At 42.5% G+C, this 13,589-nt stretch overlaps 1 protein-coding gene across 1 annotated transcript in view; it reads left to right on the forward strand.

Moving 5' to 3' along the window:
- Window positions 1-13,589, forward strand: part of RGS22 (regulator of G protein signaling 22) — a 147,388-nt gene that overhangs the window by 34,880 nt on the left and 98,919 nt on the right. The window contains 5 exon segments of the mRNA XM_049772955.1: window positions 1,237-1,411; window positions 4,091-4,224; window positions 4,820-4,931; window positions 8,215-8,337; window positions 9,681-9,782. Coding sequence (XP_049628912.1) covers window positions 1,237-1,411; window positions 4,091-4,224; window positions 4,820-4,931; window positions 8,215-8,337; window positions 9,681-9,782 — 646 coding nt within the window.

Consider the following 13,589-nt stretch of genomic DNA (forward strand, 5'->3'; position numbering starts at 1 on the left):
CATGGCTGACCCAGGTTCTGTAGAGCCTGGGCATTCGGGTACCATGTCCCCCAAACCCTTCCAGGAGTGATCTCTGAGCACAGAGCCAGCAGTAAGCTCTGTGCAACACTGGAGGTGACCGTCCCCTAAACCACACTGAGTGGCTTTTCGGGCCTGGGAACATTGCTCAGAGGACCGAGCATCTCAGACATTGTATGTAGGAGTCCCGGGTTTGGTCCTCAGAGCACCAGTGGGGGACTTTTGTAATCTCCACTCTTAAGGTTAATAACTTTTATTTTTCTTAGTTTGTTACATCTTTTCTGTCTTATGGACGTCAAAGTTTTTGTAAATTTTGAATAACAAGATTATTGTGATCTTGTTCTCCTTTTAAAGTAACCATTTGCCAACATTATAATGGGAGAATTTCAACACTGACGGAACTGAATGGAACTGAAACTCTTTCTGAGCTCCATTTGGGTCTCATTTTTCCATTTTAGGTAGCTCATCGGATTGGGGGATGTGTGTATAAGTGTATGTGAGTATATGTATGAATGCATGTGTGTGTAGGGGTTACCTGTCACTAGTTGAAATGCATCACCTCAGTAAACATTTGGGGCTCCCACTAAGCCCAATGCTGTGCCAAGAGTGGGTTCAGGGCCCCTGGGCAGAGTCTCCAGAAGAATAGGAGAAGAAGCAGGTAGAGGGTCACAGGAAGGCTGTGGTTCAGCCTCAGCGAAGGAGCAAGAGGTGTGGTAGAAAGGGGTGTCCCAAAGGCAGGGAGCCATCAAGAGATATGCCTGCCCCTGCCTCTCCCTTCCAGTCCTCCACATTACCTCCGGGTGCTGGACTTCCTCACAGAAAATGTTATTTCTTCTCTCTTCCCAAAGTTCTCAAATACTTAAGATATTCTGAAAAGTATATTATACTATTGTAGCCCCCATTTAAGACCCACTGTCCAACTCATTAAAACATTGCTAACATAGCCTTGCACATGGTTAACCCTGGTTGGCTCTCCAACGTACATAGGGTACCTCCTAGAGTGATCCCTGAGCTTAGAGCCTGGAGTAACCCTAGGCACTGCCAAGTGTGGTACCAATTACAACACAAAGGCAAAACTGGAAATCCCAGAAAGAAGTGGAAGTTACTAGAAATAGGGCTTGGCCTGGCTCATGTGAGTTCTCAGCCCCAACTATTGAAAGCTTTCAGTGTATATAACCTGTTTCCTGGTTTATCTTCCCTTTGCTCTCTCTCGGCCAGGGCACCTCGGTTCTGTGCCACTCACTCACGATCCACCAAGTCTGCCAGTGCCAAGCTCAAGTTCTGGCATGTCCGCCAGGAGAGACCCAGGAAGGATGTGGATCCCTTCCCACAGATGGCCACACTGCTGCCACTGCGGCCCAAATCTTGCTTTCCTCGGATTGCTGAGATGCAGGTAGGGTTGGCAGCGTGCTAGTCTCCTCAGGAAGTTCACAGCTCCTCACTGCCAGCAGAATTGCTCTGGAGGGGTTTTTGGGCACTCATCCCTCTTTCAGCTTCACTTTATTTGATTGATTTAATTTGGCACAGCTGTGCATACTGCAGAAATTGGGATAAGAAAATCTCGTGCAGCTAAAGTGATGCTTTAAAAGTATGTGATCAGTGGCGTTTGCCTTGCAAGCAGCCGACCCAGGACCAAAGGTGGTTGGTTCGAATCCCAGTGTCCCATATGGTCTCCCGTGCCTGCCAGGAGCTATTTCTGAGCAGACAGCCAGGAGTAACTCCTGAGCACTGCCGGGTGTGGCCCCCAAAATAAAATAAAATAAAAGTATGTGATCAAAAGAGAAGGAAGGATACAAACAAAAAAAAAACCGACAACAACCAAAAAAATTAAAAACAAACAAACAAACAAAACCCTCAAGAAATTAGAAAAATAAAGTGAGGTATATCATTCACCTGCTCAAAATTCCCTTGTGGTCTTCTGTCTCTTCCTCAGTGAACATTAATCTTGGTCTGGGGGATTGTGGCTCTGCAGGGGAGCAGCTGCCTGGTATGTATGAGGCCATAGGTTGGCCTGCAGTCAACCAATTAAAGCCCAAATCCTTGAACTATTGTGCTTGCCTCATTAGATTCTGGTGTTTTTGTGTTGCATTCCAGTGCGGCTGCCTCGTCTGAGAACACACCAGCCAAAACCTTGACACTGGTCCTTACTCTTCTCTCCACTGGGAGCTCTTATTTTGTCTGCAGGTGTCCACATGTTCTTGTCCTCTACTCACTGGGGACTCTTCATCAGAGAAGATCTCTGGGACTCTGAAGTGAAATGGCCCCATTGCTGTCTGCTCACAGCTCTGTTTTTTCTGTAGCTAGACTGTCCTGGCCACATTACTCACCTGCTCACTGTCCTGTAGCTTCTGCCCCTAACTAAGAGACTTTTCACTGGGGGCGGGTTGCCTCCAGCATCTGGAGCAGTGCCTGGAACTACAGACATTGGGCACTGGAGTTAGAAGTTGTAATGATCAGGGCCAGAGTGATAGTACAGCAAGTAAGGCATTTGCCTTGCACAAGGCCTACGTGGGTTAGATCCCGGACAATATATAGGGTCCTGCCAGGAGTGAACCCTGAGCTCACAGGTAGGAGTAGACCTTTAGCATAACTGGGATCATCCACAAAAGTAGTACTTATTATTTCACAAGGGAAGATGAAAATAGTATGGACAAATTAGAGGAGAAAGTCTGAAAAAGAAGATAAGTTCACTTACATGAACTTTGTAGCTATGGGTAGGATATACTCTGAAGCAGTGAAGAACATTATCTTCACTTTTCAAGGTGAATTGGAATTAAATGTTAAGTTGTTTGATTTTGTTTGTTTGGTTGGTTGGTTTTTGGGCCATATCCGGTTGCCCCTGGCTTGGGGGACCATATGGAACGCTGGGGGATCAAACCGTGGTCTGTCCTAGGCTAGCATGCACAAGGCAAATGCCTTACGTCCTGCGCCACCTGCCACCGCTCCAGCCCCTAAATGCTAAATTTTAAGAGTCATTGCCAATATATATACATAGTTGTTTTATGTCACTTAAAAAGGCAAGAATTCCTTCTTTTTTCCAATAAACTATTCTATCTTTATTAAAAAATATGAAACGAGGATATTGTGATGTAATATTTCAAGTTTGCCCTGTCCTATGATTTAAAGGTGGGAGGACCCAAGAGGTTTTCTTCACCCTGAAACAAATAGGAACCTGTATTCTGCCTATAAAGATCCACATATCATTGAAGTGGGATGGCTCAGGCTTATTCTGTAAAACCAAGGGATAGACCTAGAACTGACAGTCCGATTATTATTCTTTTCTTTTAGGGGGACTGAGCCCAAGACCTCACACATGCAAGGCAAATGCTCTCCTGCTGAGCCCTAACTAAGACGGTTGTGATTTGAATGTTAGGCATTGCTCTCTATTGTTAGGCTGGTGCTTCTCAAACACAGAGCATGTGGAGGCAGATTCCTGGGTCCACCTGATCAGTAGGGTTGGAGCTGGGACCTCACATGGTTTCGTGTCTCACATGGTCCTTCCTCACTTTGTGTTGGTCCAGCACCACACTTTGAAGGAACATCACTCACTCTAATGTCCTTGTGGTTTCTTCCCCATCGTTGTGCCCTCGGCTTCACTCCTTTGCCCTTTGTGGCTTTCGCATGTGCTGCTCCATTGAGGAATCTGATCTCCCAGTGGCTTGTGGGACTCATCACCAAGTCAACCCGCACCTCAGAGACTTAAAATAAGGAGAGGCCTGCTGTTATGTCAGCATTAGTTCAAATAATGACATAGAACATTTTTCTCCTAGAAAACCTTTGTCTCCACTCCCACCCCTGGCAATGATGAGACTAAGGAACATATAGATACAAGCCTCTGCCTGTTTATTTCTTATAGTCTCAAGTGCTGCTGCATTTTAACTTGCTGATTGCATGAAAGTTGGAGTTGGAAAAGCAGAATATTTTGATTGGGAAAATGGGAATTTAGAAAATCTCATACCTTGTGGAAGGCTGGAGTCCTCTAAAGAACAACAACAACAACAATGTGCAGAGCTGTGTGTTTGTATAGGTTTTGTCCATTTTCTCCTTTATTATCTTCATTTTCCTTTTGTAGAAAGAACAGTCCTCTGCAGTACAGCCTCCAAAATCTCCCAGGAAGACTCTTCTCCCCAAAACAGCAGCTCAAAAAGCCTTTAAGAGTGAGCCTTCAAGTCAACCTCCTCCTAAGGAAGATCTGACTGACAGAGAGTGAGTATAGGCAACTTCTCTCGCTGAAGTTGCCTTTTCTGCAATAATTGGATTTTCCAAGTCTTTATACATTAAACAGACATGATTAAACAACCTCCACCCTTTAATTTGGTCTGGTGCCAGGAAAGTACATTTATTTTGTATTCATTAACAGTGGTGGTGATTGAAGGCTCTCACTTTCCTTCACAGTCTTAAACTAGAACAGAAGGCCAGATTTTGAGCAATTTGAAACAGCTCATGCCCCTAATCTGAAGAGAACCCAAAAATGGATGAGGAGCCTGATCTCTGATTCATTTGGTTCCATTTGGTATAATTCCATATCCTCCCACTTGAAAATTCTTAAGACTCTAATAGCTTCATTAGTTACTACAGTCTGGCTTTTTTTTTTTTATTATCATTTTGTATTTTATTTGTCCACATGTTTACTTACATATTTGAAATGGGATATTTTCCTTTTAGTCTGAGAAAACCTTCTTCAACATTGACTTTGGTGTAGGGTCTGCTGTCTTGGGAACGTGGTATCCCAAGGATGGCAGCAGTCAGGGCCGCTCCCCATCCCTCTCTTGACTTCTCACCCCTCACTCCTTCAATACAGCTCCAGGTACAAGACTGAGTGCAACAGGGTCTTCCGACTGACATCCTTCACAGACATTTCTGAGTGTCTGAAGCCCGAGCTGGAAAGAAGGTTTACGTACACTGAAGAGACTGTGAGTATTTTTTTTTTTTTTTTTTTTTTTTGGTTTTTGGGCCACACCCGGTGTTGCTCAGGGGTTACTCCTGGCTGTCTGCTCAGAAATAGCTCCTGGCAAGCACGGGGGGACCATATGGGACACCGGGTTTCAAACCAACCACCTTTGGTCCTGAATTGGCTGCTTGCAAGGCAAACGCCGCTGTGCTATCTCTCCGGGCCCAGACTGAGTATTTTGAAAATGGATCAAGATGATTTGGCTGCTTATTATCTTCTGATTTTAGATTCTTTTTTTTTTTTTTAGTGAAGCAAGAAAGTTGTTATTGAAACATATTTAGGCAGATGTGAGGGAATAAAAAGAGTCTTGTGTGTTTGAGAGAGAACATGAGAGACAATATTTGTGTATTCCCCAGAGTGAGAATAGGCAAGGAGAGACAGAGACCAGCCAGTGAGGTATGTGTTCAAAGGAGAACGTGAACTTGAAGAGTTAATTTGAGATAATTTTTACTGATTTGTCATTGTATTTTTCTTGACTAAACAAGACATTTTCTTTTCTTTTCTCAAGGATTTTGTCTCAAACATGTCTCCAGTTTCCTTGCATAGAGCCGTGTTGTGATTACTGCTTTCAGAATCAGCCATGGTCTTTATTGATACATAAATGAAGAGTCGAGTCACTTTATTAGATTTTATTAAATAAATTAAATGAAAATTTATTACGTTTTAATAAAAATTTATTCTAGCAAATCATTAAATTTTAGTAAATCAAATACATGTATTAATATTTTATTACATTTGTAATATTTGATAAAAATATCTGATATCAGATTTAGGGAGTATACACATTTTAAAAGGTAGAGATAGGGGCCAGAGCAATAGCACAGAGATAGGGCATTTGCCTTGCATGCAGCTGACCCTGGATGGACCCCTGTTTGATTCCCAGAAGCCCATATGGTCCTCGGAGCCTGCCAGGAGTGATTTCTGAGCGAAGAGCCAGGAGTAACCCCTAAGCGCCACTGGCTGTGATTCCAAAACAAAACAAACGAAAAGTAAAAGGTAGAGAGTATTAGTTCTAATAGCATGCATTTAACACACCAGTTATAAGTGGAAACTACATATTTCCTAAAGAGATAACATGGAGGTAAGGCGTTTGTCTTGAACGGTTTGCTAGAATAAATTTTTATTAAAATGTAATAAATTTTTATTTAATTTATTTGATAAAATCTAATAAAGTGACTCGACTCTTCATTTATGTATCAATAAAGACCATGGCTGATTCTGAAAGCAGTAATCATGAATCCCGGCATTCCATATGGTCCCCTGAACCTGCCAGGAGTGATTTCTGAGCATAGAGCCAGGAGTAACCCCTGTGTGCTGTCGGGTGTGACCCAAAAACCAAAAACCAAAAAAAAAGATTATTCTGTTCTTTGTTTGTTTGCTTTGGGGTGTTGGGGATTGAGCTCCAGACCTCCTGGAAGGGACACCCTCTTCTTCCCTCTCCTTTGAGCTACATCCCTGACCCTATTTCTTTTTTTCTAGTTTCAGGTAAGATAATTTTATAAAACTTTCTGCTAAGTCTGCATCATTATAAATCGGCATTGCTTGTGCTCTATAAAGTTCACCACTTGAGGGCCCGTAGTCATACAACAGTGAGGTGGTCATTTGCCTTGCATGTGGCTGACCTAGGTTTGATCCTCTGATCTCACCAGGAGAGATTCCTAAGCACTACCGGGTATGACCCCAAAACTGAAAATAAAAGTTCACCACACAAAGTCCAGTTCTAGTCTTCACTGTGCAGTATAACTCTTCTACCCAGTCTCCAAATTCTCCACCACCACCCTCACCTCTGTTACCTTCAGTAACTATTAATTTAATCTGACTTTTTTTTTTATTTAACCAACTTTATTACATACATGATTGCGACTAAGTATTTGTTTTTGTTGACTTGTTCCTTTATATTTCTATGCACCATAGATGAATGAAATAATACAGTGTTTCTACTTCTTTCATGGAGTTTGATCTAGGTCTATTTGTGTTGTCAAAAATTATAGAATTTCATCTTCAATATATGGAACTAACAGTTGTACTCCATGGTGTATAATGCATATACATATTATATACCATATATATGCCTTTTCTTTAGTTGAGGATTATATTTAGTAAAAACGTTGTTGTCCCAATTCAGTCTGAACACTTAGATATAAATTAGTAGAGCTATTTATCATAGTCTAAGCAAACTATACTACTTCTAACAGTGTATTTTATTCACTGCTAGCTAAAATATTGTTGGGTTTTTGTTTGTTTGTTTGTTTGTTTGTTTGGAAACACCAACAGTTAAACACTATTAAAAATTAATTAGTTAGGGTAGGAGAGAGGCAGAGGGACAATACAATAAGGCAGAACAAGATCCTTACATCTATTAAACCTTAAATTGTTCATGCTCCATATTTTGTTTTGTTTTGTTTGTTTGTTTGTTTGGAGAGCAATACCCAAAGGTGCTCAGGGGCTATTCCTGACCCTCTGCTCAGGTATGACTCTCCTGGATAGGAGAGAATCATAATTTAAACCAGGTCAGCCATGTGCAAGACATGTGCAAGTCGTCTCTCTGACTCCTCCATGTTTCTGAGGATGAGAAAGAAGTAGGAGAGGGGAAACCCAAATAGCACAAAGCTGATGTAAATTAAGGGGTCCCCTTTTATAGTTTGGAGTTTCTCTTGGGCTGGGAGAGTTTGCCAGTCCTGTGTTTCAAGAAGAGGCTTGCCAGCCCAAATGGCAGAGCAGCCTATGCTAGCAAACTTTTATGAGTTCTTCTCTGCCATTGAGACTTTGTGGGCCATGACCTGTCCACAGGGAAACCCCCTTGGGACCATTAATGAGCAGCCTGGTTAGACCAGAAAAGAGTCAGCCCTCTTGATAACTCCCTTGTCATTATGATAGCAGCTCTTCAAGGCTAAAATAACAGTCAAGAGAAAGGAGGAAGGCCACCAACAGAGATCTGGAAGTTTCCAGGAATGCTATCACTGTTCCTGAAATTCAGGCTAGTCAGTCACTGAAGTTGGAGAGTCCCTTCAGCTTCACCTTTGGAATCAGGCTGCTTGTCTCTACCCTGGCTTCAGAAAAGCATCTTATCGGACAGTCAGAGGCAAACATTCTGTCTTGATTACATGTCAGGCTTCCAAATGAAATCGGCTGGTTAGAAAATGACAGGCTTCAGGCTCAGAAGACCTCAGGGCTGTGCAATGACATTAAAAAAAAAAAAAAAGAGTATTTGAGGGTGCATAATGGCCTTCTGTGTTGTCATCCAGGTGAAATCCTCAGCTAATGGTGCCCTGGGAGGATCTGACATGGAGCGTTTGCTGCAGTCTCTTTATGTAGAAACTCGAGCTGGATTTTTCTTTACTAAATTCTGTGAACAAACTGGAAACAAGGTAGAAACTATATATATATATATATTTTTTTTTGCAAGAAACTATTTTTTTCAAATGACATTTCTCCAACAACATAACTGCATTATTTTTGGCTTGGTTGTTTTTTCAGGTCATACCTGGTTGTACTCAGGGGTTACTCCTGGCTCTGTGTCCAGGAATTACTCCTGGTGGGCTTGGGGGACCCTATGGGATGCCAGGGATTGAACCCTGGTCAGCAATGTGCAAGGCAAATGTCCTAACTACTGTACTATCACTCCAGCCCCTGTAACTACATTATCAAATAACAGGAGTCCAAATTGTTCAGTACCAAAATAACAGTATTTGATGTTAACATTTCTACCTCCTCTCTTAAAGATTGTAATTCAAAATAGTTTGTAGAAATGTATATATCTCAAATTTTATTCTTTGTGTTCTCTGTCATAAAAAATATAAAAGGACAGAGAAAATGAATTATTGATAGAAAGAAATTTACTTTCATATTTTTAGCAATAGTTGATTGCTAAACATGACTTATTTTCAGCGTAATATATTCTATTTTACTTTCATTGCTATCGGGTCATGCCATGCTGGGGAATGAGTGGTAAATGTTGCTGAGATAAAATCTAGGGCCTTGCAAATCAAAGTGTCCTCTGTTCCATGAGACCAGTTCCTGTCCCTTTCATCTATTTTAAATTGAGAATGGATTTGTAATAGTCCTTTAATTATTCTAACAAGTACAGATGATAGTAAATGGTAGCAAATATATTTCCAGCTTTTAGTTTAGTTAAAAAAAGAAGCATTTTTAATTTTGGGAGCACACCCAGAAGTGCTCAGAAGTACCCTAGAGATGCTTCTGGAAATGCTTGGGTCGGGGAACATGCTTGGGATAAAACCTAGGACTCACAAATACAAAGCCTTGCAGCCATCCCCCAACCCATTTCTACCTTTCTAAATTGTCTTCACAAGCTATCTTCATTGTGCTTAATGGAAAGAATTTAAGAGGCTCAATGACTAGGGCCAGGCGTGAGGTTCTGCTGAGTCTCATTTGTCCTGATATCTCAAAGTACCTTAAGATTTTGGTCTAGGGTCAGAAATATGGACTATCTTTAACTAACTAGAATATGTGATATTTTAATGACCAAGTATGTGAGGCTATACATGCAAAACTTGAGTACATGAGTGATAATACTAATCTGTATCTAGTATGCTACTCATTTTGATAATAGAAGGTGGAACTATCTTTCCTGGAGCCTGATTTATGAGGTGCTAAACTTCAGGCATGTTTGAAACGAGAGCTTTGCTGAGTTTTTTGCCAAAATTTCTGGACATGGTGGTGCTAACTTGTATGCTTTCCTCCCCCACAGCTATGGATGAACTGTGTCTATTTCTGGTTTGATCTCCAGACTTACCATCAACTCTTCTACCAAGAAACACTTCAGCCTTTTAAAATATGCAAACAAGCCCAAGTAAGTAGTAAGTCATGTTGGTTTTGCAAGAACTTCCCAGGACAGAGATAAACGAAGAGCCATGTCCAGACCCAAACTGGAGAAAGTGAGGGGTACAGAAAGAAGGCAGCAATCAGCTCACTTCCAGTCCAGGCCACTTCAGTGGTCTTGTTTTATCATCTGATTTGTGGCTTCTTTTACTTTATTTCTGAGTTGGTTCATTTTTTTATTATTGTTAATGATTTATTTTAAACCAAAAGACATCTCATATCTATGTCAACTTATTCTACCAGCAAAAGATACCCCGTGCCATCTCTCTCCTCACTTATTCAACTAGAAAGACATTCCATCTCTCTTTCTCTCTCCACTTATTTAACCAGTAAAAGACACCAGCATATCTCTCTCTCCCCCTCCCCTTATTCTACCAGCAAAAGACATACCACCTCTCTGTCTCTTTCTCTATCTGTCTCTCTTAGGCCTTTTCTGTTTGGATGTGAGTAATTTCAGAGAGAACTCCAAGAGAAGGACTTCCATGGACCCCAGAAGGCTGGGTGCACAGACCACTATCAATTTCTGAACTTTGGCAAAAAGTAGCTGTTGAGCAACCCCATAGTCAGGGCCCCTTGAGAAAAGAATGGAGGCAGAACTGCAGGACTGTACTCCGTGTCAGGCAGACACTCAGGGATGGCGAAAGAGGCTTTCTCAGAGCCATGTTGGAGCCCATCAGGGAAAGAAGTAGAAAGAAGAGAGAAGGAAGGACAAGGTTCTCAGGGAATGGTGACAGTAGCCTTTGGGGAGATGGTAGAGGGGGGGAGAGGAAGGATAAGAAAAGGGAATAGAATCCAGCTTTTGCCTTTCCAGGTCTTTAGACCCTTCTATCCGAGGTCTTGAAGTGTAACCAACAGCCAGGAACTTGGCATCTGTTGGCACACCACTGGCTCTTGTAGTCTGGAAGGACCCCAGCCACAAGAACTACCCTGGAAAAGCTCTGTTCTCTTGTCATTGCCCTTGGATAACCTTATGCCAGACCTCAGGGAGTGTGTGGGGTATCTGCTGCCCCTCCCCATCTCCTCTGGCATGACCGACTTTGGGGTTCAGAAGTGCGTCCTATGCATAGGGTACCCCTGCTCATTAAACCCTTCTCTTGTCTTCCTCTTCTCATTCCCACCCCTCTCATCCTGGCTGCTAAAGTATTGCCCAGCATGAATGATGCCTCACTATTACATGGCATCCTCCACTCAGACCTTCAGCTGCTCAGTCAACAAGGTCATTTTGCTGTGGTAATTTCCGTGCACAAGTGGAAGTTCATTGCACTTAGTAGGTCTATTTATTCGTATACTATTTGATCGGCGATGAATGACTGAGAAACAGAAGTCTGTTTGGGTTGTTCTGAGATGGAATTTTCTGTTTGTGGGTTATCGAGGCCTGTAATAAGCTTAAAAATTTTTTCTTAAATCTTAGTCACCGTAATTTACAATTTTACAACAGTGTTAATGATGGTGTTTCATGAACTCAGCACTCCCAATACCACATCCCATGAGTATTCTGTTTCCCTTCACCACTGTCCTAAGGGTTCCCCCCACCCCATTTTTTTTTTTGGTTTTTGGGGCCACACCCATTTGATGCTCAGGGGTTACTCCTGGCTAAGCACTCAGAAATCATCCCTGGGGCCCGGAGAAATAGCACAGCAGTGCTTGCCTTGCAAGCAGCCGATCCAGGACCAAAGGTGGTTGGTTCGAATCCCGGTGTTCCATATGGTCCCCCGTGCCTGCCAGGAGCTATTTCTGAGCAGACAGCCAGGAGTAACCCCTGAGCACCGCCGGGTGTGGCCCAAAAACCAAAAAAAAAAAAAAAAAAAAAAAAAAAGAAAAAAGAAAAGAAAAGAAAAGAAAAGAAATCATCCCTGGCTTGGGGGACCATATGGGACGCCGGGGGATCGAACCGAGGTCCTTCCTTGGCTAGCGCTTGCAAGGCAGACAGACACCTCTAGCACCACCTTGCTGCCACCCACCCCCCCACCCCCCGCCCCATTTCTCTTCTCTTCCTTATGCCTCTCCCAGACCCCTGCTTTCACTGCCAGGGCCAGCTCAGCTCTGGAGAGCATGTCTTAAGATTTTGTTACTGTTTGCCTTCTGTTAAACCCTTACTATGATGATTTCTATCTCAGGTAAGAAGTTTTTATCTAGCCCTGAGTTTTCTTTTGAAGCCAAAGCAAATTGGGAAGGTAATAGTGGAAACAAATATTTTGAAGGTGAACAGGAAGGAAAAAAGGGAAATAACCATGTGATTTTTTTAATCTGTTTTCTTTTTGCATCTATGGTTACTTTGGTTTCTGTTAGTGTAGAAGTGATGGCTTAAATTGTTTAAGATTTTACTTGCCAGGACTGCTATACCTATATTTAAAAGAATCACCTCTAATACCATAATCCTATGGATTTGCTTCACACAAGGAAACCCTATTCATTTTTTCAACAACTGCTTGAATGCTGGGGCTAGGGATGTGGTTCAGTGAGACAGCAATGTTTCTTGCATGTGTGAGGCCTTGGGTTCCATTCCTGATCCTAGAAACAAAAGCAAAACAAACAAAAATAAGATATAGGAAGGGCTTTCTTCAAGGGTAGGTACATTTACAGGACAGATCTTTGGACCGGCAATGCCAGTAGCAGAATCGAGTCAGCTGACAATGTCTTCAGGCTACTGTAAGTTTGATTTTTAGAGATTTAATGCCTCTGCCAAGCTGGAGGACAGACAAAACTTACTATATTTTTCATACCATAAGACGAACTCCCCCGCCCCCAAAAGATGCATCATATGGAGTGAATGCCGCCTGGAGCTGAGGCCTGAGTGCAGGGGGAGGAGAACATCTAAAAACTATGTGTGTCTTATGGTCAGGTGCTTCTTATAGAGTGAAAAATATGGTACTTTAGAGAGACTTGCATGGTTTTTTTTTTCTACTCTACGAAGCACATTGTTTATATTGATGCTTTCCGAGCTCCTCAAGTGCTGCAGAAATATATGAAGCAGGGTAGAATATTCTTTGGGTGGAGGAGAGTTTTCAGGGGGGGAATCAGTGATAGTGATTTCATAAGGCTTAAAATCATAGCCTAAGAATTGGAACTGTAGTCTTGGTTTCCCTTAACCTCATGGTTTCCAGAACAAATAGGACAATCGAAGCCAAAAGAAATGCCCTTGGCAAGAAGGACAAGGAAGTGTACTGCAGAGATGAAAAAAAAATTTTTTTTTTGCTTTTTTGGGCCACACCCAGTGGTGCTCAGGGTTACTCCAGGATGTCTGCTCAGAAATAGCTCCTGGTAGGCACGGGGGAACATATGGGACACTGGGATTTGAACCAACCACCTTTGGTCCTGGATCGGCTGCTTGCAAGGCAAACACCGCTATGCTATCTCTCTGGGCCCCAGAGATGAAAGTTTTGATTCTGGCAAGAGTCAAGGAAATGACCCAAAGGGTTAGAGCATATGCTTTGTGGGAACCCCAGCTCTGAGGCCCTAGGGCTTTATGGGCCCAAGTGCTTCTGGGAGTGTTTCTAAGCATCTTTGCCCATGACTGGAGCATGCTAAGATTTGGAGTAGAGGGCTGCCACCAACGGTCCTGCAAGTTAATCCTGTGATTAATCTTGTGCAGGATAAAGTAGAAGTGGATGTGACTAGCTTTTGTTGCTCAGTTCCTCCTCAAAAATCTCTCTAACAAATGCCATGACCATACAACTTGGGATCTATCATGCTCCGCAGCTTATGTCCTGACATAAACACACACACACACACACACACATACACACACAACTATGTGAGGCCTAACTATTGGTCGCAC

Source organism: Suncus etruscus, chromosome 5 (assembly GCF_024139225.1).
Source record: "Suncus etruscus isolate mSunEtr1 chromosome 5, mSunEtr1.pri.cur, whole genome shotgun sequence".
In the NCBI taxonomy this organism is placed as follows: domain Eukaryota; kingdom Metazoa; phylum Chordata; class Mammalia; order Eulipotyphla; family Soricidae; genus Suncus; species Suncus etruscus.